The following is a 26977-nucleotide window of genomic DNA, read 5'->3' on the forward strand; positions in this document are numbered from 1 at the left end:
CTCGCAGCTCCATTTTACAGGTGGGAAAGACTGAGGCCACCACCTGCCGCTGGCTAACCATAGCCCCCATGCATCGGTGGCCACACCCAGCTGCAAATGGGAAAGCCTGATTGTGGGGCAAGGCTGCCCATGGCAGGGATGCCCATTCCTGGACAGGGCTAGGTCCCCCCAAGCCGCCCAGTGCAAGGTGCCTGAAAGACACTGAATAAAAACCCCCGGATTTAGTGATAGATATACATTTTCAAAAGGAAGATTGTTTTTTATTATTATGAGCAGAGTTGGGTATTCCAGCTACAAGCACTTACGGCATGCTTGCAAAACTATGTCCTGTTGCAAAGTCAGAAATTAAGAATACAATAAAAACAATAAATTATAATATACAATAAATTCCTTTCCTACTCCAAAAACTAGAGCCGGAGCTGAATTTACAACCCGTTTGTTTCTGGGTTGTAGAAGCACTAGGTCATGTCCTGCATCGACCAGCTGCTCCGCAGAAGACTTGAACATTAAGCCCGCAGTAGAGGAAGCCTTGGCTGGGATGTATTTGGGGCTGGTCCTGCTTGGGGCAGGGGCTGGGCAAGATGTGAACTCCTGAGGTCCCTCCACCCACACTTGCTGTGGTTCTCTGTGAGCTTTCAAGCCAGGGAGGAAACATTTGGGACTGGGATATTTCTATGATTGATGTTATCACTATAATGTTTGACTTATTGTTGCTAAATGCCTGAAGATAGTAGGCTTTGGGTTGAGCTTGACCGTTCAAGGGCGACGTGGAAGTGCAGGATAATCTCAGCGGGGAGGGAGGGCCCCGCTGCTTGCAGCCCTGGCGCCTGGACTGGCCGCCACCGTGCAGAGCAGGGCTGCGCTTGGCTGACCCAGCGCCTCGGCTGCTTTGGCCTAGCGGCACTTGTGGAAGACGCCAGGGAGCAGCTCCAGAAACAACCTGATGACTTAGGCAGGATTTAGGCAGCAAAGCCCTCCCGGGGCAGCCCCGGCCGCGATCTCCAGCGCTCAGCCTCCTCGCACGTCCAACCTGGCTCCCGGGCGTGGGCCGTTCCTGCTCTCCAAGTAACTCCCCTTGCCGGGGCACCGAAGGCCCCGGGGGCTCAGCAGTCGCTTCCGACTGTTTCTGCCCTGGGTGGGACGCGAGTCTAGAGCCAGAGCGGCTGGGAGGGAGCGCCAAGGACGCTGCTGCCTGCCGCCGGGCCGTGGTCACCCAGCACTTGAGGCCCTTCCTGCCGCGTGCTGTGCCTGGAGAGCGGGCCCAGCTCCTGCAGCCCCTGCAAACGCTCGGGCTGGCAGCCGGGAGGGGCAGGGGCTCCGGGCACAGTCGGACGAACCCCTCGCTCCAGACGAGGCCTTTGCCACCAGACCTGAGCCCCGCGGGCAGGGGAGCTCTTCTGCCCTTCGCTGCGGCAGGGGAGAAATGAAAACCTGCGGCTTGGGAGGAGAAACCAGGGCTGGAGGCCGAGGTGCGGCGCAGAGGAGGCCGCTCACCCCTCCCCGGCTGCGACTGGCGCTGGGGCACGGGGCAGGGCTGCTCGGGCCGGGGCGGGTCGCGCCACCCGATGGATGCCGTTATGGGGAGCGGGACCTGGCTGCAACGCGGCGCCGCCCACGGCGCTCTACCCTGGGGTCAGCTCCTCGGTGCGGGCGGCGCTCCCGAAGCCGGCGGCCCCCGGCAAGGCCCGGCCCTGGGACGAAGGAGGCCTAAGCTGCGGGCTCTCCCGCGGGGGAGGCGGCGGCCGGGGGCGGGGCCAGGAAGGGGCTCTGTGCGCCGCAGCCCGGCCCCGGCCCGCATCTCCGGAGCCAGCCCCGCGCGGGCCGCCCGCCGGGACCGCGGGCAGGCGCCGGCCGCGCCGCCCGGGCGCTGCGCCGTTGGCGCGCGGGGCCGCCGCGGCCGCCTTCCAGGGGCGGCCTCCGCCTGCCGCTAGCCCGTCAGGCGCGGTGGCCAAGTGGTAAGGCGTCGGTCTCGTAAACCGAAGATCGCGGGTTCGAACCCCGTCCGTGCCTGCGAGAGGATACGAGGCGGCCGGGCCGCCGCGGGGGCCGGCTCCCCCTCACCCGCCGCTTTTTGTCCTTTTCGTGGAGCCCCCGCCGTGGCGATCCGGCCTGCGTGAAGCGGGCCCAGGCTGCGCAGCCAGCGGCCTCCTGCTCCTCCCCGGGGAGGCGCCTAGCGCGGGCCTCCGCAGCCGCCTGGGAGCTCCGCCCCGCCGCCCGCCCGGGCCCGGGCCCGGGCCCGCGCCCGCTGCGGCTGCACGTGGCCCTGGGCAGAGGCCGCGGGGCGGGGCGGGGCGGGCAGCGCGGTGGCAGCCTGCCCGGAGCAGGGACCGGCCCTGCCGAAAGCTGCTCCCCGCGCCTGGCCACCGGCGGCAGCTCCGGAGCAACAGTAACCGCCGAGGTTCAAGCCCCAAATAAACGTCCTGTGCGAGGCCCCCCCGGGCGGCCGGGCCCGCAGGCGCCGCGGGAAGGCGGACGCGCAGCTCGGAGCAGGCCCTGGGACGCGCCCGACCCGCCGCGCCGGGCCGTGTGGCAGAGCCCTGCGGCCTGCCCCTGCTCGCGCCGCCCGCCCGGGTACACCCGCCTCTACCCGCTGCAGCCCTGCGAAGGAAGAGCGGGGCAAAACATCGCAAAGAGGAGGCAGGAGGAAGTGTGGGTTTGCATCCGTGCCTTGGCCTGCTCGGCGGGGCAGCACACTAGCGCCTGGCCCGGCATTTGGTGGGGGCGATTGCTCTGCCCGCCTGAAGACCGCGGATGTCTCTCGCTGCGGCGCCGTGTGACGGCCGTCCGTGGCTTCGGGTGGCCGAATTCAGGTCTAACCTGGAGGGGCTTCGCCGTAGCTGTGGGGCTGAGTTTGGCCGTTCTCACCTTTGCCACGATCTCGATTGCTAGGTCACTAATGGCCCGATATTTCCGAGGAGCTTGGTGCTTGGAAAATCTGTCCGTACCTGCATTTTATAAGTAAATGCAAAGCATGCTAAACTCTGCCGCGCCTCTAGCTCACGTACGTCTGGTCTTGGAGAGTCGCTGTGTGTAGGCCACTCTGGGATCTTGAATAAAAGATGTCTTAGAAATATGAGTATTGTTACCAAGCCATAAAAACGGGCCATTTAATTCTCCACGCTGCCAAAACCTGGAGAAGCATTTCGGAACTGGTCAGAAGCATTTTCTATCAGAAAGTACAGCTCTGTCAATGCGTCATAAACCTGTGTTAGATTTGCTGAAAACTCTCCTGTTTGAAGCAAAGTGCCTAGTTTGGGCTTTTGCAACGAAACCTTTTTGGCTTCTTTTATGATTTTTTTAAAGTGGTTCTTTTACTTTCTCATGAATTTCAGGATTTTCCTTTTTCGCTAACTCACAGATGTTTTCCAGGAGGGATGTAGCAGACTGTTGGCTGACACTTGGAAGATGCAAAGACCTATGTAAGTATTGAGTAGTATGATTAGTGCGAAATCAGGTCCAGTTGTATTTTGTTCATTACGACTCCGCTGGCCAAACGCTCCCTGGCATCTGCTGACTCCTTTGAGCTACGGGTGTTGACCGGCCTGCGGTCAGAGCTGTGGTGATGCCCTCTGCCGAGTCCTGGCACTAATAAGGAACAGGCATAAAGAAGCTGAGCCCCTTAAATTATACGGAGTTTAACATTTCGGGAGAGGAGGCTTGAGAACATTTCAGTCTGTGTTTCTCCCACCCCGAGGGGTTATACTGAAGCGGGATTCCTTCACAGGAGCGCTCTGTTTTAAGGTGCTGTGACGGGACCACATTGATGGTAAGCCTCTTTGAGAAGTACAAACTAGTTTAGCATTTCTGCAGCAAATTAATAGCATCTGTAGTAGTATCTTGCAACCACAGATCTCAAAGTACTTTACCAATTTCAGGTCTTTGTGAGCCTCTCCCCGTAGTATAGGCTTGTTTGGGAATCTGGTTCTGCCCTGCTCAGCCTGACTGAGCCACTCCCGCATGTTGCACTCAGCAGGGTTATGCCTGAGCAAGTGCTACTTCGTGCTAATAAAGATGACAAGATCGGGTCTTGTAGTGTAACACACAATTTTTTTATTATTATTTTGAGCCAAGACCGTTAGAAGTGCTTGATGGAGAATCTGATTCCCCCCTTCCCTACCAAACGGTGATTTAAGACGGACCTCAGAGCTTTTGTTGCTGGCATTTTCCTGCTCCTGGTGCTGTAAGTGGGTTGATGGGCATACAGGTGGATGCTTTCTGTTTTCTGTTGACCTCTTGCGGCAGCAAAATGCTTGCACTCTTCATAGAGGGAGCCCTGGGGCCATGCTTGGCCCGAGCCGTGGCACTACACACCTTGCTCCTTGGAAATCGGTCTCTGCAAAGAAGCCCGGCTACCCTGCGTGACGGGGAAGTCTTTGCCTCCCCGCTTTATTTCCAGCGTGGGATTTCCAGGCGTGCTGCAGTGCAGTGGTGCTCTGTGAAGGCAAGGGGCCTCCCAGGTGGTGGCGTGTGGGGAGCCCTGCAGCCCGCTCTTATCAGGCGCCGTTGCAAGCCTGTCAGCGAGGCAGGCAACACGCCTTTATTTCTGTGCCGCTCACAGTGTGTGGAAACAGCCATGGGCGTGGGGAAGGGACAGTAAAATCCAGAACTTCGTGACGTGCTGGACAAAATAAAATTCAAAACAGCTTCTGAACAAAAGTGTCTTGACATATCCGTGGATTGATTCCCCAGGGGCTCTGCTTTAAACACTTCATAGGCAGGTTTGAGCAGTTGAGGTTTCAGACTAAAAAAATCTATTGCATCTGAGTGGAAGTGATGCTTAAGCTGCTTACGAGGAGCGGAGCGTTGCCTGACGACTAATCCGGGAGTCCTGCACCCAGGACTCAGTCAGGAGCACTGAGCCTCCAGGAAACGCAGTATAGCGATGTGCTGGGAAGCGGCGGCTTACAAGACTTGAACGTTCCCTGGGGATGAAAGTTGGAAGCAGCTGGCACTCGCTCACACAGTGGTACCCTTGTCCGTACCTCCCAAAAGGCACCATTCATGTCCATGATAACGGAAGTCCACAACAAAGTGAAACCAGGGCCCGGATCCTCAACTAGCATGAATAGAGGGTCTCCTTAAAGTCAGGAGAGTTGTCATGCGGCACCGGTTGAGAGTCTGGGCGCACCGTTACAGAGAGTCTTTCTTGGTGCACTAAGATTAAAGACACTGGGAGAGCTCCTGAGGCACGTTTCCTTGTCCTCGAGCGCGCGGCTTCCTGCCCTGTTCCCTTCTGCTCGCGTCCGCGCGCTGGCCCTGCGCTGGTGGCTTTCACTTCTGTTTCTAGCCAGTTTCCTTTTCCAGTGTTGGTGCTTGGCTGCGATGTGTCTTCTCATAGAGCTGCAGAGACTTGTTCGTCTGCTTCTCAGTCCTTTTCCAGCTTCACAACCCTTCCAGCCTCCTTCCCACTCTCCAAAACCTTCACTGAGTTAAGCTCTGGGGAATAGTTTCCATCTAAAGCAGGCTGACTGTCTCTTTAAATAGAGTAAATCTGCTAAATCAAGGCTTAAAATGTCGTACGTTTTCATGAAGACACTCACGCTTTGTTCTGAGTACCTGGAGTTGAGGGCTATGAGATTTTCAGGAGTTACCTGTTTTGGGTGTCCAACTTAAGTTGTCTTCAGAGGCTCTGATTTTCCGGAAGTGCCGCAGCACTGCCTGCTGGCGTTGACTCTCCGCTACCAGTCGAGTCCCTTTAAAGGAGTGATTCTCAACCAGGGTGCTGTGGCTCCCTGGGGTGCCTTGAGAACCTTTCCAGGATGCCTCAAGGTGTTAGCAGTTAGGTGTGCAAACATGATTCACAAGATAAAGCCAGAGCTACCAACTAGGAATTCATAGCGTTGATACTCTGATCTGCTGTGATCTTTCCACAATTTTTTGCAAACGGAAAAATTGCACTAGTATTTTTTGCTGTCAAAAATGAGTGAAAATTAAGAGCTGGCACTTTCCAAAGGGAGCCTTGAGCCTCATGAGGGGTGCCTCAAGTTTAAAAAGGTTGAGAACCGCTGATTTAAGGTGCCTTGGTTAGGCAGACAAAAATTGGTGTATCCAAAATGACTAGTCACTTTGGAGTATGTTGGACTTCTGTCAATACAGCATTTCTCAACTACTTGAGGTTGGCAACCCTGTTGTTTGAAGTCAGGAACCACTGCAATGCATTAAAAACAAACACAACAGAAAAAAGAGGGGGAAAGTTGATTTAAAATGTAGCAGTTCCAGCAGTCATAATCCTGTATAATATTTTGTGTGCACTGAAAAGTTGACAGCAAGTGCTTGCCATTGAAGGATAAAAGCACAGTGAGTGAGAGGGTGAGATTTGATTCCCCCCGCTGCTTAAACTATTGCAATATTTCCAGTGTTTTACGACCATCCCCCTCCAGTTGCCCATCCTGGGGGCAGACCCTCGCAGGTAAAAGCCCTGTCTGTAGCATGGGAGTACCTGGAAATCTGGCAGTTTTACAGTAGGGACATTTGGTTAAGATTTTATGCAGGGGCCTTGTGACCATATTGTTTGGAGCTGCTTACGTACTCACCGAAAGTTTTGGGCCTTCTTTCCAACCCTCTTGCCTCAGGCCTGCTCCAGAAAAATGCCACCAGCTGTCTATACCAGGGGTGCTCAACCTCTGGCTCCCGGCCGGTGGAGCCATGCTATCCGGCCCTCAGGGCTGAAAATTTGGTGGGTGGGGGGAGCAAGCGGTGACAGCGATTCCCGCTCCCTTGCTACTGAATTTCTGGGCCTGCCGGAAAGCCCCACGGCATGGGCCAGAGAGCACGCCGGGCCTGATCCAGGCACACAAGCTAGCTGGAGGTGGCACGCAGGGCCCCTTCTGGCCCACAGACCAACCCTGCTCCATTCATCCAGCCCTCGGCACCAAAAACTAAGCACCGCTGGCCTCTATTAAGAAGCATGGCACTTGAAGAAGAAAGACGTGCATAGGCCGGATCCTCCAAAATCTTATGTCCACCAGCACCACCTTGACCAGTTCTGCGGAAAGGCAGCAGGGCTGCTCCCAGCAATAAGGACTTACAGGGGGACCACTTAGGAAGGCTCTCACCCAGGACACCCTCTCTTGATAAATAAAGACCAGTCCTGGCTGGTGCGTTGCTGAGCTAGCTCAGTCTGAAGTTGCAGTCACATTTCCTGTTGAATTACGCCTAGCACTGGATGGGGTTGGGGTTTTTTTTTCTTATTTTAATAAAACAGAGTGGCTGGTGCGAGACAGTCAGACCACCAACTAGCGGCGTTGGGCTGGTGGCAGAACTGATCTAGGTGAAGCAAGGAAACAGCATTTTCAGCACCTGAATCTTAAATATATAGTCAAGCCAATTACCCCAAGAGTAAATAAACCCCAAACTGTGGAAATCTTCACATGGTTACAGCAATGTGATTCTCATTTCCACTATGCTTCGAATTTAATGGACTAACTGAAGTTTGACCAAGAGGCATTTCTTTGTGTCAAAATGAAAAATTACAGATCAAAAGGGTGACTTTGCAGACAAACATATCGATCTAAAACCCGGGTGACACAGACTTCCTGGAAGAGAGCCCAGAAGCATGTCTGTGTTTAAAGTCAAATGGCTTGAGCCTGTTACCACTGATGAATAAAAAATGTTTTTGTCTGCATGCTGAAGGCTTGAGCAGAAGAAAAAAAATGACTTGATTTTTTTCTGCTGGAGGTGCAGGTACGTGTTCATGAATAATAAGCCTTGGATCTTGCTGGCGGGGAGGAAGGGATGGGTAAATTAAAAATCGGAGGTGGTGGAGGACATCAGAACTCACATTAGGGACCCTTCTGGTGAATAATGTATTCCTGGGGCATGTAGCTCTTTGTTCATTGACTGTCCGAGTCCAGGGAGGGCCCTGAGGAGCTATAGGAAGTCCCAACCACAATTTGGCTCTCTGGGACCAGGGACTAACTGTTATGGGGATGGATGCAAGACCCACCACAGAGGGCCCAGTTCTTACCGCGGGAGCTGTAGGTCTTACTGCACTTCAAAAAAATATGTAGGACAGCAGCCTGGCTATCTAGGCTTGGAGCTGATGGCCTGATGCTGTGCTAGGGCAGTCTGGTGCTGCTGGAGCTCTTGCATTATTTCTAAAAGCCAGGTCATGTTTGGGTGGGGGGCGCAGTACGATCTCGTGGAGAAAGACCTGGATTCTGTTTGTGGTGTAGCTAGTGGCCTGGGACAACCCGGTGGGATTCATTGTCTGCTCCTGGGCACTGATGCTGGAATCAGACAGTGCCGGGAGGTGGAGAAAATGTGATGGAGAAAAATGTAGGAAGAAGGCCTGTTGTGCCCGTAGACAACGGAGCCAGCCCCGATGACGAACCCTGAAGCATGGCACTGAATCCTGGCCATCAGGCCGCGGGCAGCTCGGTTCCTGCCAGCGCTGTCCCTTCTAGACCACGTCTCGCAGCGCAGCAGCCGCGCTCGCTGTGTGCTTGGGAACTGGGGACACGGCCCCTCCAAATCCTCAGCCCAACAAGAGTTTTCTCCCACGTGTTGGGATGTCACAAGGGAAGCTGCAAGCTTCACCTTGCTGGGTTTCCTCTCCAAGAAGGCTTCTCTGCAGGAGGGAGCCGCTCTGGTCCAGTGACATGCATGACTGGAAGCAGCACTGACGTGAGTAATGCTTTGCCCCCTCCAAAGCAGGATTGTTTCCTTGTTGCCCCAGTGGCCAGTGCAGGAGAGGGCAAAATAAGCCACAGAGTCAGGCAGTCATCCTCCGGCCTTGGGAGCCCCTGGAGTTTGACCTCGTCAGCTTTGCCTAGGCTTGGGCAGAAGCTCAGGTCCTTTCTGTGCCAAATGGCTGCAGCGAGCCCCAGGGAGATGCAATTTTCAGGTCCACTGGGTCTGAATAACAAAGCTTTGGTTTTGCAGCGTGGTTTAACACTCCTCATCCTCGATGCTATTTATAACGTCCTCTCCCACCAACATCTTTGCCTTCCACAGCGGTAGGCCTGCGTATTCCCGTGGTTCCTCTCCACTCCACCAGTGTTGGGATTTCAGCTTCAGCCTCTTGGTTCACTTGCGTTTCTAATTACAGAGCAAATGGAAGAAATAGAGGCTTGGGGGTCAGTTCCGTAAGCATTACGTGAGTTAAGATTATTCAGTGTGCAAGTAACACTACAGGCACCAACAGATGAGCGAAGATGAGTCGGGTGAGGTCTGCACAGCAGGTTTAATACCTGGATCCTTTGGAGGGGGGCAGGAGGAAGAAATGGGACATGAGGGTGCTTTTATTTTAATCTTGGTGTAAATTAGGGATAGCTCCCCTGACACCAATGAAATCATTTACAGTCAGAGCAGTTGCACCTGTTTCTGAACTTCTGACATTCAGCTTCTGCACAATTAGTGCTCAGCTCCGAATTGAGAAGCTTCTTTTCCTGCTCAAGATAATACCCTAAATTACATGATGATTATGAAAACAAAGCATTTGACAAAGTGAGCTTCAGCCCACAAAGCATGTGCTTATTTGTATATCTTATTTAGTTAATCTATATAGGTTCATCTCTACCCTGCCTTCTGACTGTCTGCAGGCTAACAGGACTAACTGTCTCTCTATGGTAATAAAGCCAGGAGTCTGAATTAACCCCAAGACACCATGTCTCCAGTAGAAAAACAAAGAACCTCAGCTACAGACTCATTTGCCTTCAAAGTATTTGAAAGTAAAAAAAAAAAAGAACTTAGCAGAAGATAAAAACCTTGACCAAATTTCATTCCTGCACTAACGATAATGATTTCCATAGGGCAACATCCACAGGGAACTCTGCCCAACACGACTAACAACCTGCTCCCTGGTTTGTGGGAGCAATACTTCAAACTGCAGAATTCACTTGTAGGACTAATTTCACTTTACTGATGGACAGAAAACTCTGGAAGAAGCCAATACAAAATCTCTCCGCGCACCTGGAAAATGTGCAGAGAAACTGGCCGATGTGGTTTGTGTCTGACCGTTTCTTGTATCAGTGTCTATATCCAGACTGCATTTTTTAAACCTATATATCTCTATAGATATATCTATCTATAGATATAGGTATATAGATACCTATCTATATATATATAGGGAGATATATGTAAGGAGATAGATAGGGTGTGTGTGTGTGTGTGTGTGTGGAGATATAGAGAGATATCTAGGGAGATGTATATGGATATGTATCTAGGGAGATATATAGAGGTAGATACTGATATATAATAAGTTAATATCTATGTAATGAACATCGGTGTTGCCATAAACATTATATATTTAACACCCACATTGTTGTTTTTTTTCTCTACCTAAGTTGACATTTGTGGGGGTGTAGCACCAGCATTTGTGTGCGTGCTGGGCCCTGATTTTATACATTGCCCCGTGTAGGTAAGTTTGTATATCAGGCCTCAACAACACCCGACATGGATGCAGGGCTCAGTCTATGGACCAGCCTTCAGGATTTGTTTGATACGCGAGGGCCACAGCTCCAAACCAGTTGCCATCAAGATCCCATTGAGTGGTGATTGGACTGAGGTCTACATCTGAGCCTTGGGGACAGGAGAACTGAAGCAGGGAACATGCAAGAAATGACTTGTGGTTGGGAGGCAGGCTGGGACCCTAGCAGTGTCTGACCTGCTACGTGTGATGCAAGGACAAATATGTTAAAGGTTAAGTAACACCCGACTATTACAGTAATGGAGACACCTAAGCACGGGAGAACAACAGTCCGGGTACAGGCAGCCCCCGCTTTGCTGCAGCAGACGCTGCAATCCCTCGGCACCACAGCAAGGTCTCTGCAGTGAAATTCTCACCTTTTTAACTGCGAGTCCATTTCTTGTTTGACCTGAGTTACGTTCAACCCCTTGCTCCTGCCCTCTCATCACTCCTTGCCTCCCCAGCATTTGCCTGGCACCTTACCAGACATAGAAAGCTTGCAGCATACTTTGAGACTAAAACTGGGACTGGGCAGGAACGTCATGGACTGAAGCGCCCCAGGGAGGAAGCAGCAGGGTAAAGGACATCGGTGAGTCTGTGACCCCTGGGCTCAGGCAGACAATGCAGGATTACTGGGGGATAAGGAGATTTCCCCACTGACAGCTGCATGCTTGTGCCCCATATGTGTATACGCACTATTTTTATATACATCTTGTCCTGACAGTAATAATTTAAATTGCACATGGCATTACTGTACCCAGGATTGTTGTTTCCACAGTTTTAACATCTGGTTACGCATATTGGTCTCCCCGAGTAATTGTCTTTTAATAGACGCAGTTAGAGTTACAGATGAGGTAGTTGTACTAAGAAGAGAGGCAGCTTTTTGGAACCGGAAACCATTATTTCTGTGTTTAATCATTGCTGATTGGTCCTTTGAATCCTCTTCCCATTCCTCCCCCCCCCCCAACACACACACACACGCGCGCGCTTGCTTTAAATACCAAGCTCATTTACACGGGAACGTTTATCACAAAATGAATCTAGGCAGGGCTTTGGGCTGTGCAAAGGAAGTGTCCCTACTTGCAGAAGTAGGAAGGATCCTCAGATCCCACTGACCAACTGGAGCGAGCGTTCAGCTTGTGGGAGACAAGGCCCAAACAGAAAAGACATGTCTGCTTTAATGGACAGTCCCTGGCTTTACCTGGGGCGTGATCCTGTACCATTAGGGTTAATGGGAACTTTGCTACTGATTCTGGGTGCCTTGCACATTGTAGACGAAATGGAAAGTTAGTTCTCCGTGTAGAGAGCATCAGTGGATGTGCAATGGGTAGAGTGAGATAAATAGGTAGCTAGTCATTCTGGGTATATACCGAGTCTGGGCTCTGTTATTCCTCCTGAATAAGTCGCATCACACACGAGCATAGTCTCCTGAAAGGTGAGCCTAAAGGGGCCTGCACTCAATCTCTTCCAGTAATAAATCCTTCCCCCCTAGGACTTTCAGAGGGATCTGTTGGCTCAAATCCCAGTTGTTGGGCCCATGAAACAGCCTGGGCATTTTTGGTTTGGGTTTGATTCTGCTAGTCACATTTAGGTTTTGGACTAACAACACAGCCTCTCATTCCGCTCATGTGGGGCTTTTGGCCCGCTGATATGTCCTCCATAGGAGGTTTATATTGAGCAGATTCTTTTTGGTATTGGGTGGTGGAACCGGAGCGTGCTCCATCCACTCCATGCATTGACCTGGTCTTCCAGTGCCTCCAGGACCGGTGCCAAAAAAAAAAAAAAAAAAACATTTACAGATGCTGCATAGTCCCATGCTTGCAATTCCAGCAGAGTAGAGCAGAGGCGGGTCCTCTCCGTCTGAGTAAGCATGGCAGGATCTAGCCCAGAGCAGCACCAGCATTATGCCAAAGGGACTGGGTGGCTTAGTACTGTATGCACCAAATGTAATCCTGCCTGGGATCCTGGGCCTCACTTCATGCTGCCTTTATGTTGCTGAACGGTAGTTAGCTGTGTTATTCTGGAGTCAGGCAGAAGGCGGGGTAGATTTGCACCTTATAGACTAACTCGATCAGGGATGTATAACATGAACTTTCATGACCCCATTTCACTTCATCAGATGCTGTGAAAAGACTGAATCACTGTAACATGCCCTGCCTTGACCATAGTGGCAGTACTTCCGATTTGTAGTGATGTAGGTGAGCAGTGAGAGAGCCCCGTAGAGATTTAAACAGTCATGCCTGGGTCTGAGCCTTTGTCCATACAGAGAATCGTGCATGTGCCAGAGATGGTTTGTGGGGGTGGATCTGGAGTATTCATGTATGGTTGTGTTAAATGTGGAGGGGTGTATTAAGTATTAGCTTCAGGAAGGACCTAAAAAGGGCTGCTAGCTGGTTCCTGGAGCTTGTAAAAATGTACTTATCTTTCCAGTCGTGCCTTGTTTCAGTATCAAGCTAATCCCATTGTTCCACTCTTGTTCTGCGCTATTGTTGATCTTGCATCTCATTATGACAATAAAACATTCGCGAAACTAGTTTTAGCAAACGCGTTACATTTTATTTTTAGAGTTGTGAAAGTTGTGTCGTGTCACAACTCGATATGGTTGTGATGGCATCTGAACTCAATGCAACGCTAATCCTCTTTACAACCCCCCTCCGGGCAGCCAGTCCCAGCAGCACACCGGATGCCATGCTTCTTGGATTGCATCCAGTGGGGACTTGTGAAGGGGAAGGGAAATCCAAAGGTCCAGTTCTTTATTCCACACTTTACAGGACTTTGGCATCCACAGGCCTCATCCTGCTCCTACCCATGTCTTACCATTGCCTGCAATGGCAGCTGGATCAGACTGTAGGGCAGGGAAAAGGCTTAGGCCCTAATGTAAGAACTCATGCTGTGCTGTGAGTTTCCACCTTACCCCACTGAAATGAAGAGAAGTCTGGCGTCAAGGCCAGCGTGAGCAAGAGCAGGACAAGAACCAGCCTGCCCAGGACAGCTGACAATAGCAAATTCAACAGTTGTTCCAAGGATGCTCCAGCTAAACAATGTGCCCTCATCTTAATTTGGTGGGGGGGAGGCGAAAATCTTCCTTCCCTTGTATCTATATGCGAGGCAGCGACTATCCCTTACCTTTATCTGTCCCTCTTCCCCACCCTGCTTTCTTTGACTTGTGTACTTATTGTTAGTGCTGGATTATGGGCACTTGACAGCTAAGAAATGCAACAGTCTTTGTGGTCTGCATCACCGCAAACAGCTAGCCAATGCAGCAAAGGAGCTAGGTGAAAAGGAATGAGAACGCACAGTAAAAAGCTCACCCTGGGAAGATAGTGAATGAGCCCGAGAGGCTGCCCTGTGATCTCTGTAAGCTTTGTCATGGCCTTATCATTTAAATCTAATGGTGCAGACTTTGCTCATTCCTGCCAAACAATTGCTATGTCATCACCACCTCCTCACCCAGGGACAACTCTCTAGTCTCCTGAACAGTGCAAATCATTTTACATATATATAAAATATATATGATATTGTATATATGGGATAGATATGTATGATATTGCATATATGATATATCTCTCTCTCAAATCTTTATACAAGTTTTATAATAAATATAAATCTTGTACAAAGATTTATATATAATAATGATTTGAGATATACATGTATGATATTTGTATCATTTGTATATATCTATATAATTCATATATGTATGACATTGTATATATACATACATATAAAATGTATTTATTTATACACACACATGGCATTGCATTATTCTGTAGTGACCATGTCTGTTGGTAGCACACATGGCCAATAAGTGCTGCATTTTTAATACTGCCCTTCTGTCTGTGTTATCTTGATTCTTTGCATACCGGCTATCCTCGACAATCCAGCCTTTTAGCCCATGACCCCTGATTTTTTCATGTCAGGGGTTCTTTCATCCATTTTAAGTGAGAGAGTCCCTGACTAAGGCAGTGGTCCGTGGACCCCTGGGGGCCTGCAGATTATGTCTAATGGATCCACGGAAGATCACTGTGATCAATCAAAAGTCTGTGAATACCCACACTTACAATTCAAGGGGGTCGGCACCTCCATTCGAAGTTCTTTAGGGGTCCGCAAATGAAAAAAAGGTTGAAAACCGCTGCTTTAAGCATTCAACAATCTTCTAGCCAAGGAGCCCGTCTCTTCGGTGTAAAGTACCACCCGTGGCAGGGGGCCAGCGAGAGGCACAGGTTTGACCCCGGGAAACCTGCCTGCTTTTTCTCATTCCATTGACTTGGGCAAGTTGGAGAAGGCTCCTGGCTTTCCCCATCACTGTGGGACCCACCTCTGAGGTCCTAGAGCCTGGCAAAGTGTTAAATATATTTGTTGCACTGTTCAGCTCAGTTACAATTTTGAATCCTTCGGACAGTTCCCCTCAAGATTAATATTCAGTAAGAAACAAAAAATCATGCCCTGCATTGAACAAATATTCCCAGCGGGGCAAACCCCAGCAGTTCACAACCACAGCATCTCCAGCAATTCGTTTCACTCTGTTTTCTGTCAGTGATCGCTACAGTGCCGGGCTCCTCCGTTGTGCTCCTGCCGGACGTTGGCTTTCCAACAACAGTGCTGTATCCCAAGTAGCTAGTCGGGTTACAAGTGACTGTTAATTGATGAATATAGAGGCACTTCTCTCCTTTCCCTTCACTTCCTGATATGTTCGCAGGCTTGCCAGGGCCCTCTTCTCGACCCTGCTGAGTATGAGCAACCCCCGGTAATCTCAAAGGGAGGTATTTATACTCTCTGAGAGAGGGAGCAGGCCCTTGCAATGCAAGGATAATTAAAGATGACAAATGTAGCATTGCAGTTTCAAATCCAGCATATAGCAGCCATCTCCAGTGATGCCCAAGTCCCTTGGTATTTTTCTCCTAAGAAGAGCTATAGTGTGAGAATAACGGCATTGGACCCAATTGCGTGATCGCCTCACCGCGCAGGTCCTGAAGAGCAGAGCGTGTGTGTGTGCATGTGTACATAGGTGTAAAACTCAGTAGTTGGGAAACTTCCCTTTTTTCTCTTTTGCAGCTTACATTTTCAGAGATACTGTGCACCTGCAGGTCCAGCTGGACTTTTTAGAGCTCCATCTCTTGTACAGGTTGGGCTTGTAATGACCCGTGCCCCATGCGAGGTGGACAGGCTTCGAGGGACCCCGGGGTGCTGGTGCAGGCCTGCTCCCAGATCAGCCAGGGCAGTGCCAGGCCCCTACACTCGGCGGGATGTCGACGCTGCCGGTCTAGGTTGCCCTCATCCGCCGAGCTGCACAGCTGCTCCCAACCTTCCCGTCAGGGTGCACTGGCCAGCGAGGTTGGGACGCCAGCGGTGCTTACCAGTGGGTCCTGCTCCGAGAGAGAGCCGCTGTTCTAGAGGTCCGAGCACCATCGCACCTCCCGCCACGCCGCACCGCCTGCGCTGGCAGGGCAAAGACTCCTGCACCCGAGTCCCACAGCTGGTGGGACTTGCACCCTAACAGCTGCAGGACTGCCCGCCCGGGCTGCGAGCGCCCCGGGGGGAGAAGAGCTCGCTCCACAGCAAGCTCAGGCTGGGTAGAAACTAGCTATAAAGCGACTGCCTGGTTCCCAGTTCTGCTTTTTCCCCCGGATTGCTTTATGGTGCAACCGCTCACGTGTGCGTGGAGCATAAGCGCCCCTGAATGAGGCACTCGAGGGCACGGCGCGGATCGCCGCGGCCAGGAGGGATCTCAGACGCGGAGCGGAGCGGGCAGCGCCGGGGCCGGGGCCGGCGGCCGCCGCGCGGATGACCCCGCCGGGCCGCCGTCCCGGCCTGTCTCGGCCCGCAGCCAGGCCTGGCGCCCTCCCCCGCGGGGTCCCGCCGACTCGGGGTGCGGGGTCGCTCCCGCCCACGCCGGGGCGGGGTTTGCGCCGCCCCGAGCAGGCACCGGCGCAGGAGGCTGCCGGGCCCCGACGGGCGAGTCCCGCCGCGGGCGCGTCGTCTCCCGGCGGCGGCGGCGGCGGCGGGCGCTAGAGGGAGCCGCTGCGCCTCGCTGGGAGCCGGCTGGAGGCAGCCCCGGGAGGCGGCGGCGGCGGCGGCGGCGGCGGGGGGAGCGGGCTGCGGGACGGCTCGGGGGGCAGCGCCGCGCCGCGCCGCGCCTCGCCTCGCCGCCCCGGGGCTGGGCAGTGCCGCGCCGGGCCGCGGAGCAGGGGCAGCGCCGAGCCCGGAGCCGTCGAGGTGCGGGGGTGGGGACTGGGCGCGTCCTTAAACGGCGAGCGGCGGCGGCGGCGGCGGCGGCAGCACCCCGGCGGGGCCGGGCAGGGCACGGCGGCACGTGGGGGCCGCTGTCGAGGCGCCGCGGGAGGCGGCCCGCGCGTCCCCGCCGCAGGTAGGAGCGGGACGGGACGGGACGGGCCGGGCCGGGCCGGGCGCGGGCGGCCGCACCATGCGAGCTGAGGGCTGGGTCTTTGCGGGCGAGGTGAGAGGTTCGTGCGTTCAACTGGCCTACAAAGTCCCAGTTCTCGGCTCCCAGCACCGGCGGCGGCGCGGGCTCGCAGGTGGGCGCGGGACGGCGTCACAAGGGGGCCCGCTGCCCTGACGTCACGGACCTGCTGCGTCATAACGGACCCCGAAGGCCGCGCGTCGCCCTCGCTTCCTCCCCGCGGGGCCTCGGGACTCCCTCTCCCCTGGCCCCCCCCCCCCCCCGTTTAATAGTGAAGTAGGCCGGGGGGGCACTCAGCAAACTGGACCCTTCCCCCGGCTCCCTCGGAGCTGCTCGCAGCAGCCACAGGAGCGCTGGGGGGCTGCAAGGACAGGCCGCGGCCCCGGGCCTGCGCGGCTCTCCCCAACCCACGCGGGTTTCTCTCCACGCCAGGATCCTTCCCGGCGGGCGCGCGGGCATGTGCGTGTCGAAGTCGCGGGCCCCGGTGTACCTCCTGAAACCCCTGGTGCTAAAGGGAGAGTCGGATAAAACCCAGCACTAGGAGCTGGTCGGGAACTTTCCTGGAAACCAAATTTCAAGGGAGATTTTTTTTTTTTTTTTTAATTCTTGCAAGCTTCCCCTGCCCCACCCCCTTCTGTCTGCCGGACGCGTTAAAGTATGTGGAAAATAAGGAGTGAACGCAAAAATGCCAAACATTGTCCTTTTGATACTGGATGCAGTTAAAGAACATTCTGTATCTGGCCACGTGTTGCTCCTCCCTATGGATTATTAGGCTTAAACTAATTTAACTTGTAACGAAATGGCAGTGATCTGAGCCAGATCCGCTGCCCTGAAATGAGAGGGATCTACGGCAGTTCAACCATGTTGTAAAAAAATAAAATTAAAATTGCAGTGGGCATATGGGGCCATCCCCTCCCGTCAGGTTTGCTGCACAGCTTTCCATCGATTTGGGGGGGATTCAACTTGGAAAAACTTCTGCTGCGGTGCGGCTCGCAAGGGGGAACTGCCGAGCATCTTTTGGGGGGTTCTGGATAACTCCTTTCTGAATCCTGTCCTACCTTCAGACAGGTTTTTAGAAGTCACTTCTGTTTTTTCTGTTTTCAAAACTGCAGTGGTGCATCGGGCTTCTTCATTTTTATCTCGCTGCGCTCCGTTTCGTGGGACTAGCAGACCTTGTACTTCTGTCAGGACATTTTCTTTATTGTGAAATTTGTGACATTTCAGAACTTGCCAGGTTATCGATACCTGAACTATTTTCTGCCGGCAGTATTTATTTATTTATTTAGTTTACCTTCTTTCTTTTAAGTGTCTTATCCTGTTAAAAGAAACGACTCGTGCTTTTGGGTGCTTGCTTCTTCGGGACTACTCCAAGTCCCGGTTTTTAAAACACGGGCTCGGCACTTTTGCAAACTGGGCCCCTTAAAGCGCGTCCGTTTGAGGTTCCACAGTTCCTTAATCACTTTTAGAAAACTTTTTTTCCCCCCTTCTTTTTGCCATGTCGCTCCTCAAGGTGAAAGGACGGATTATTTTTTAGCACAATGTTTGGCTTACGTGGGTGCAGTTGTTTAGAGCCAAGAGCACTCAAGTGACAGACGAGCTGATATTCGAATGCACTTTTTTCCCCATTAGTCTTCATTACTCCCGTGTCTGTTTAGACTGCAGCCGTGCACACGCTGCGGACCACTTTCCAAGCGCGCTCCCAGCCCCAAAGAGCATGCAGTTTCCTACGTTCATTTTTCAGTGTCATTAAACGGTTCGATTTAAACATTTTGGCTTGATTAAGATTCAGGCTCGAGTCAACGGTTCCCTCGACTCCTCGATGACTTTGACAAATGACAATGTAGAAACAATTGCTTCTTTTAGTAGAATGCAGTGCAAATACTAGACCCAGCGCAGTAAATACGATTTTTATTTTCTTTTTAAAAAGATGTTTCGAGCTTTTGCTGCAAGTTGTTGGCAGTTTTCTTAACTGGTGATTTGCTGTTGATCTCTATTTTATAACGTCCTTCGATCTCTGGGTCACAGGCTCCGTGAAATTTTTCTTTTTTTTCCCACCCCCCTCTCTCCCTCAATCTGCTAATAATGGGGCTTTGTTTTATTTTCACTTCTAAACTTTGTGCCTCTTTTGCTAATCTTTCTCGGTGTACAAATAAGCTTTCTTCGGCAGTCAGAGTTGACAAGGTTTACTTCACAATAACCTAGTTCTGGGCAGAGCTGCAAGGCCTTCTCTCCATTTATCAGGGCCTTAGCTGTGAAGTTTATTGCAATGCAGGGGTGACATTTTCAGCCTTCTGAAAGAGTTGGTAAATATTTGGCTGGTCCTACGCCTCCAGCACAAAAAGGGCTGTATTTTATCTGTGATAAGGCCTGAAAGAAAAGTATCTGAGCACTAAGGGCTTGATTCATTGAGCAAGAAGGGTGGGGTCCGGGCAGGATATTCACTCCTTGAATGGCCGAGCAGAAGTAAAATGTTTGTTTGCAGAGGGTTTGTTTGAAAACTACTGTTGCTCCACGTTTGCAAGTAGAGGCCTTCGGGCTCGGGGCCCTGGCAAGCTGCTGGTCGGAGGAGTTGCAGGCGGGGCGGGGGGGGGAGATATACTCTGAATTTATTAATTCATGCAGCGGAGGGGGTGTGAGATCTGGGTTGTGCTCTGGCTCTCTTTGCTCTGCTGTTCGGTACAGGAGAGGGGCCGGACTTTCCTGAGAGCATGGGGACCCACGTCCCTGGGAGCCAGCCCCGTTCGGGACGGCTAGCACCCTCCGTGCATCCCCTGCCCCCCCCACCCCCACCCCGCGCCTCTCGTGGCACGCGCGGAGCATGGGGTATGCGAGCTCTTTCTGCTGGGCCGCTCTTAAAGCAAGGCAGTGGCAGGCCATGCAGGGAAGGGCCGAACTACCCTGAAAAGCAAGTGGGTTGGGGGCACGCAACCGCTTTGCAATGGTTCCTGGTGACTGCGCGGTGCCCCAGCCCCAGGGGTCTCTTGCAGAGGGGTGAGCGCTGGGGCGGGTGAGCGTGCGGCACACTGCCGCCTCGGCCGGTCACGGGGGATTACGCTGCCACCGTCGCTGTTACCCGAGCGCCTTCCCTCTAAAACCGGGAGTAAGAGCAGGGTCTGCGTGGGCTGTTTCAGGTGAATGGCTCTGCTTGGCCCGGGGGCTTGTTGGCTGATTGTTGTTTTTTTTAATTTGCTGCCTATTGCTCAGGGAACCCAGCAAAGGGTGGCGTCTGACTATGAGCAGGAGGATTCCCGGGCAGCGTTTGCATGGCCGCAGTGGCTGCTCGTGCGGGGCCCAGTCGAGATTCCCAGGCTTGGTGGATTGGGGGGGCCACAGATTATAACAGCAGAACCGCAGGGGGTGTCCTCCACCATGGTGCGCCAGGGACCACCGCCCCTCGCCTTCAGGCTTCTTCCAGGACGGGTGGGGGCACGATGACATCCCAACGTCCATAGCATCACTCCTGGCACGGTCCTAATTATACCTAGCGCTGCAGTAGCCTGCCTCGCATCTGGGATGTGCTCAGCAGCATCTCTTGTAGGGAGCCGTGTTCTTGCATGCGGTTTTATAAAGCCTCCTGTATGAGCACGGCTTCTGGGTCGGCTACAGATCATTCAGCTGCAGAGATGACAGTAGTGGCTGTGTCGTTGGTTGGAGGGGGGAGCAAACCCCGCAGTGAGGTATTTCTGGTACCTCTTGGGGAATGGAGGGTAGGGTCCAACCTGCGTGAACTGGGGAGATGCTGCTGACCTCAGTGCTAGCTCTCCAAACCCCTCACATGGGAGAAGTGCTGCATGGGCTTGACCCCGTTTCCATTTCGCTTGGTGGAAAAATGTCCCTTAATTAACACAACGCCAGATCAAACCCCACGAAAGCAAGCTGCCGTTGTCTCTGCAACCGCATTCCCAGTTGTCTCCCAGCTTTGGGTATGGAATTTCCTCGAACGAAGCCTTCAGAAACACTGCTCTGCTCCGACTCGAGCACAATTTAAAACACGGTTACGTTTTAATTTGATCGGCTGCTTGTTAGACCTATTCACCAAGTATCTAGAAAGCAAACCAAAGCGATGCTTAAGCCCAGGGTTTTGTGTCTATGGGGGGGAAAAAACAAACTTTAGTCAGCTCTGTGCAGCCCAAGCTTTTGAATTCTGCGCTGTTCACAGGGTTAAACTCAAATATGCAAGTGCAATAGTTTAAGGAATAAATTCCAGAAGCTGTTTAACTCTTGGTTTCATTGCAGAGCAGCGATCAGGTTGAGTTAAGCAGAATTGCTGTATGCAAAAACATCTGGAATAATATCATATTTCCACAAAAAGGAATTTTCTTTAGAAAGAGCAATGATGTGCTGATATTTGAGAGGATGGAGCTAATAGCAACCTACAAATTCTGGAGAACCAATTAAGAATTTATTGCATAAAATACTGGGACCTTGTTGGGAATCTTGATTTTATTTATTTTTTTTTTTTTAGTTACAGGCTTTTTAAAAACAAAAACAACCCCCCCCCAAAAAACAAAAAACAAAAAACAGCAATTGATCTTGAACTTGAACTTTCTCAAGTGAAGGGATCAATGAGAGATCTTGGTGTTGAGTCACAATACGTAGCTTTGGACTTTATTCCAGTTAACCAAGTCGCAGGAAATGTATTTGGAGCTTTTCTAGCTAGGTGGTAGTAAAAAACCTCTGGGGGGAGAAGTGGCGTTTGTTTATTGTGAAACAATAATTTGAGCATAGAGCAGCGTGAATGTGTTTGATTTAAAAACACTTTGAAACGATTTTGATGTCTCCTGGGAGAAATCATTTCCTCTCTTCCACTAGAGAATATATCTTTTACAATTAAAGAGGTTACGTTAAAGCAGTTTAAAATCTAAGTGAGGCTTAAATTTTTTTTTAATTGCAAAGTCGATTAGGAATATGAATGTGTAAGGTACAAATGTGGTGATTAATTTTGTGGAAATTAGTGTTGGGAGAAGGGGGAAAAAGATTTGAATGCAAAGCAGCAGCTGTGCACTAAAGAACGACCTGCAGAGAGGTAATTTAAACAAAAATGAGTGCGTCCACTTCAGGTTTATTGTGCAAGGTAAAGAAAAGGAAACAAATAACACCACTAATGAAAAAGCACTTTTAGATATTTAAATGTTCTGCCTTAATATTGTTGTGGGCTGTTCAGTAAGAGTTAATGGCTCTTTTATAAACACTTTTTCCTTTTGACAGTGTCCATTTGAAATGACTCTATCCTATAAGCCAGAAAAACAATTTGAAAATACTAAATTTTATAAAATAACTTGTACCTTTTTAAATAACCAACCTCTGAAGTACACAGAGTAATTCATTTAGGGTATATTTTCATCCACATTTCCCAAATCGTAGTTCATAAAGAGCTTTAAGAATTTCACCCCGTATAGCTACCTCCAGTGTTACAACAGAGCAGTTTCACCGCATCGTTTTATAATGTTTGCCTGTTGGAGTTCGAAGTGGTAAATTGAGATTAGAATTGCGTTACTCAAAGCCCCAGACTAAATTTAGCTCTGGACTACACAAACTGCTTTGCTTCAGCTTCATTGGAAGAGTTTGGTTCACACGTAGCATAGCTGAGCTCGTTCAGCATCTCCTTGGGGAACAAATTAGAGCCTGAATGAGGACATTCACGCACATTGATGACATTAATGCTGTATGTATTTGGAGGCTCTGCATACATCCAGCCTGTAAAATGTACACCCTCTCTTCCCTCTTCCAAGGGCTTTTATTTAATGTCTTTATCAAGAACCATTAAGGGTGACTTGGACACAGTGAAACGGGGCTGCTTTGACACCCGTTCTCCGCCGAGACCTTTGCAAAGGTAGCAATAAGCTGCTCTCTGCAGAGACTCTCCTGCAGTGCTCGCCCGATCCACGTCCTTGTTTCATACGCCTTTATTTTTAAAAAACGGAGGAGTCAGGAACATGCTGGCTCCCCAATATGCAGCATTATGTAATACAGCTTACCTGGGGTTTGGCACGTGGGCCTTTTTGTTGAACTTTGGGATAATGTTACCCTCCCTCCCGCTTCCCCCCTACCCCCCTTTTTTTTAACTGTAGTTTTATCACAAAACATCTGGTTGAGAGTTCGGGCTTGAAAGATCACTTTGGATTTTATTTCTTTGCACCGTATCGTCTGCAATCCAGACTGGGATTGCAGCTCTGGGGAATTACCCCGTGCCAGCAGGCACGTGTGACTTGTGAGGTGAAGTTTCTCCAGCGACCATTTATTTACCGACCTTCACGGACCGGCTGGGGAGCTGGCCGGCTGCGCACCGTTGTAGGGAGCAGCAGTAGTCTCTGAAAATCCGCCCCAAAGCCTTTTTAACCTGTCTGTAATGAATATTCTGTTGTAAAGTTTTGGTAGCTCTGGATCAGCTGTACGAGGCTGTACTATATATAACCAGCTCTTTCATTGTGAAACACGTTTTCCAAAAATAACTGTTTTCTAACTTGTTCCTAGCGCTCCCTTTTAACGCCCAGTCCCGATCATCTGGGTTGGAATGATATAGATATTTTTTTAAAAATAATTAGGCTGTAGCAAAAAATGCGCTGGGCTGTGTCTGAAGCTGTTGTAAATGGGCAGAAACGCTGATGCTAACTGAACGGACGTCTGCTGCTTGTACGCCAGCGGAGGGTCTGACCCAGCTGTCCGCAGGCCCGTCGCGGTCCCCCCGCATTAGGTGAAACGTGTCCGTCGGTCCGGCGTCCCGTCCGAGTAGCGACTCCCGCCAGGAGGACTTCAGTGGAGCTTTGCTGATGTGCTCCGGCTGAGGGCATGGCCCGGCGCGGGGGGGCCGTATCCTGTGCCGTCCGCAGCTTCCGCCTTCCCGGCACCGCAGCGAACCCGCCAGCGTCACCGGAAATTGGATGGGAGTAAAAGTGAAACGTTGCGATCTGATTCTGTTGGGTGAACTTGAGGAACGTGCAGAAAGGGGCTCGGGCAGCGCAGGCTGGCAGGTCGGGATGCGTCTGAAGCGTGCTCTGTTCAGACCCGGGACAAGACGGCGCCTCGGCCTCCTGCTCCTGTTTACGCTGGGGGAGGCAGGACCGTGGGATCAGGGTTTTGGGCCCAGCGAAGGGTATTGCTGACTTCAGCAACAGCTGCAGGGACCAGAGTAGATCTGCTGTGCCTTTACTGAACTCAAAACTCCTCGCGAGCCTAGGGGGAGCAGGATCAGGCCCTGGTTTGCTAACTAACACTCTTTGAAAGGTATCAAAGGCTTTTATTTTTTTTTCAGGCCTGGTAAGTTCCTGGAGAAAGTAAATGCACACGCTGACACCAGAGCAAATGAAGTCTCATAGGTCCCATGGAAAGCGCTCTTTTGCTTTCTGAGGCTTTTGACTTGGGTTTCGGGGCCACCTAGGTACCTGGGACACGCTGTCTCGCAGCTGCACACGCACCGCGGAAGAATTTTATGTACCTTTTGCCTAAGTCTTATGGAAAACTGGACTCCCTTTTGCATGCCGCTTTTTCATATGTTTAAAGTTACGTATGTAGGAAATAGCTTGTCGCCGATTGTCTTGCTGTCTGATTGCTGAATGGAGATCGCAGGCGACATGGCATATACGTTACTCGCGCGCTGGCCTTACAAAATGTTTCCATGATTCTTCTGCCATCTGTCAAAGAGGAAGAGTGCATAAAGTCCCTATTGCCTTTACTTTAAGGATCAGAGGTCCCTGGTAGTAGTAAAGCCAAATGTTCAACGGTACATTTTACGGTGTCTGCATCAGTCTGGTTTTATTTAATGGCATTTCACAACGCGGGTTGAGACGGGCCGTTTCTGGATCCTAACTCGAACCCCCAAATACGGCGTTGAGAATAGGGCTAGAAATCCAGTAGCTGTAGGAGAGGCTGACAAAGTCAGCAGGGTGAGACCGCAAGAAAGAAAGGATGTACATTCCCCCAAACGTCCAAGCTGTGTAATGCCATTCAAGCAGCAGTCGAGCCAAGCAGATATATGGTGTAATAAAACACATTTTAAAAAAATTGTCTTTAGTCAGAGAATCAATAAAAACTTGTAACAGGACAACGAGTTCTTAACTAGAAGTTGGCCCAACTTAAAAAGTTCATCGGATTAGTAGCACGACAGGAGAGAGACTCGTCGTTCTGTTACGCCTCTCCAGGCGTGCAGCACTTCTGTCTTGCTTGCCCTGGTGAATAAATCTGCTCTTTCATGAGTCTGACAATAAATAATGTGATTGGATCAGTTAAAAAGTCACAGCCACCATTTATCAATTATTGTGTCTCTTCTTGTTCCTTAGAGTGACTTCTGTTGGGAGGACGCTTCCTGCAGAACGGACACAATCCTCTTCTCTAATCCCCCTAATCGGATGCCTTGCCCTCCGGGTTGTCCATTGAAAATTGATTTGCGCACGCTGTGCACTAATTGAAATCGCCTGGGCCGTCAGCATTCGGAGGGGTTTGATTGGAGGCAGGAGAAGAGTTTTCCTTCCCCGCTTCTGGCTGGGTCCAGCCGGCGCTCTGGAGGGGTCGCGAGGATTTCTCATTGAGCCGGCACGTCGTTGTTTCATCCCGCTCCTGCTTCTTAAAACGGAGAGCTTTTTGTGGACTCCCTTAGTTGCATTTCCTCCCCCTCCAATCCCCCCACACCCCCAGCCCTGGGAAGTGGATAAGATTTGCTGCTTTTTTTCCTCTCCTGCACTTTATTTTAAGTTGGGAATAACTCTGTGCTGGGGAGGCGGACTGTACAGCCAGAAAAAATACTCGCTACATCCTGTAATATTTTGAGTAATGAAATGTGAATTCACGCGGACACGAGATGGATGTGGGATTTATTGACTGCGGAGTCTCCGCTTCTAATATTTACGACACATTTATTTTGTTTGATTGATAACATTTCCTGGCTGCTTCTGAGGCTCTCGACTAGCTACCCAAACACGAACGAGCCGGTCCCCATGAGCCCCTACGAAAAGTGGGTGGTGTTATCATCTCCTCTGCGGAGGAGGCGTGCGTTGTGCAGCGTGCGGAGCCCGTCGGCAGCAGAGGTGGGAGTCCTGAATCCTGGTCTTTGGCACTTGACCCCTTCCTATCACGCGCCGGTCTCTTGAGGGGCTTGCATGATGATTTATTTTTACGGCAGAACAGGCTGCTGTGACATGGAAAGAGAGTTAACCTTTTTCTCCATGCGAGGGGTGTGCGAGGCGGACTATCCTGGCACCAGGGGCTGGTGCTCGGTGCAGAGCAAGAGGTGCCAGGCGTGTTTGCTTTGGCTCATTGCAGAGAGAGGATGTGGGAATGCTGCGTTGTCATGCGCAGCTGAAGGATTTAGGAACCCAAGTCGACTTCACGTTAGAAGGGCCTTTTCCCTTGTGCATTGCCAAAATGGAGTCTCTGCAGTGGGAAATACTTATTTGAAGCGTGACGTCTCGCCTTTCAAGTAATTGAGACCCCACAGGTGTAGCGCAGCGTTGTTTCCTCGGATGTGTTTTTCAGCCTTTTATTTGCAGTTCATCGCCGCAGTCCCACAAAGACTTGAGGGCGTGCTTAACCTTTTATGCATAGTCTTGCTCTCCTCACCCTGCCTGTTGTCTTTGGAAAAAATGTGTGCATGGGGGGCGGGTGTTGGACTTGGCAAAAGTCCCGAGCTGATTTCCAAACTCCAAATGCCTTTGTGTGACTTCAGTTTTTGCAGGGATGGGCAAAATACAGCCCGTGGGCCAGATCCGGTTTGCCAGGCGACTGGACCCGGCCTGCGGCGCTCTGCATGGGGCCAGACCCCACCCGCTCGCCCTGGGCCAGCCCTGGCCAGTGCCCCCAGTCCTGCTGGGGCTGTTCCTGGCCCGCGACGGCTTATCAGAGCTCCCCGCGTGGCCCTCAGGCCCAAATAATTGCCCGCTCCTGATCGAGGCCCACTACTGTTATTACCGGATAATGTTAATAAATACACTAACATGACTCGCGGTTAGTACATTTTGGCACTGTGCCATCCAGATAACCTATGTTTGGGGGGGGGAAAACTTTGCAAGAAAAGGGTCTGCTTAAAATGAGAATTCAGGTTCCTGCTGAATCTTTTGGGAATGGTTTGGGGTGGCGGTGGTTTTTTAAATCAGGCTGCAGCAACGTAAGGAGGCTGAATAAAATGCTTTCACTTATCGGGCCTCCAGAAATTCAGGAAA

The 26977-nt window shown here is 51.5% G+C and overlaps 1 protein-coding gene, 1 long non-coding RNA gene and 1 other non-coding gene across 11 annotated transcripts in view; all 3 read left to right on the top strand.

Annotated features, from left to right (window-relative positions):
• Nucleotides 1-242: 242 nt before the first annotated feature.
• LOC149859032 (uncharacterized) lies at nucleotides 243-10331 on the top strand. 9 transcript variants are annotated; one of them, XR_016443905.1, is made up of 4 exons: nucleotides 243-1955; nucleotides 3333-3419; nucleotides 3725-3766; nucleotides 4067-9744. XR_016443905.1 is itself a non-coding variant. In XM_090060579.1 (2 exons), exons 1-2 carry the CDS (start codon nucleotides 1570-1572, stop codon nucleotides 3349-3351), a joined length of 405 nt encoding a protein of 134 aa, XP_089916705.1. In that variant the 5' UTR covers nucleotides 243-1569; the 3' UTR covers nucleotides 3352-9744. The 9 variants fall into 9 exon arrangements, 1 of the variants encoding a protein (XP_089916705.1); XR_016443907.1 differs by having other exon boundaries at nucleotides 4072-9744; XR_016443909.1 differs by lacking the exons at nucleotides 3725-3766; nucleotides 4067-9744 and adding an exon at nucleotides 9753-10331.
• Nucleotides 1939-2010, top strand: TRNAT-CGU (transfer RNA threonine (anticodon CGU)). Its single transcript has one exon. It is a non-coding gene; the product is annotated as a tRNA-Thr (tRNA).
• A 6152-nt stretch (nucleotides 10332-16483) lies between the features above and the next one.
• The window catches only part of LOC149859034 (uncharacterized), a 40335-nt gene continuing 29841 nt past the window's right edge, over nucleotides 16484-26977 (top strand). Inside the window, exon 1 of the long non-coding RNA XR_016443785.1 lies at nucleotides 16484-16621. This is a non-coding gene — a long non-coding RNA (uncharacterized LOC149859034). The remainder of the gene's footprint in view (nucleotides 16622-26977) is intronic.

Source organism: Crocodylus siamensis, chromosome 8 (assembly GCF_052110815.1).
Source record: "Crocodylus siamensis isolate JL-2025a chromosome 8, ASM5211081v1, whole genome shotgun sequence".
Lineage (NCBI taxonomy): Eukaryota > Metazoa > Chordata > Crocodylia > Crocodylidae > Crocodylus > Crocodylus siamensis.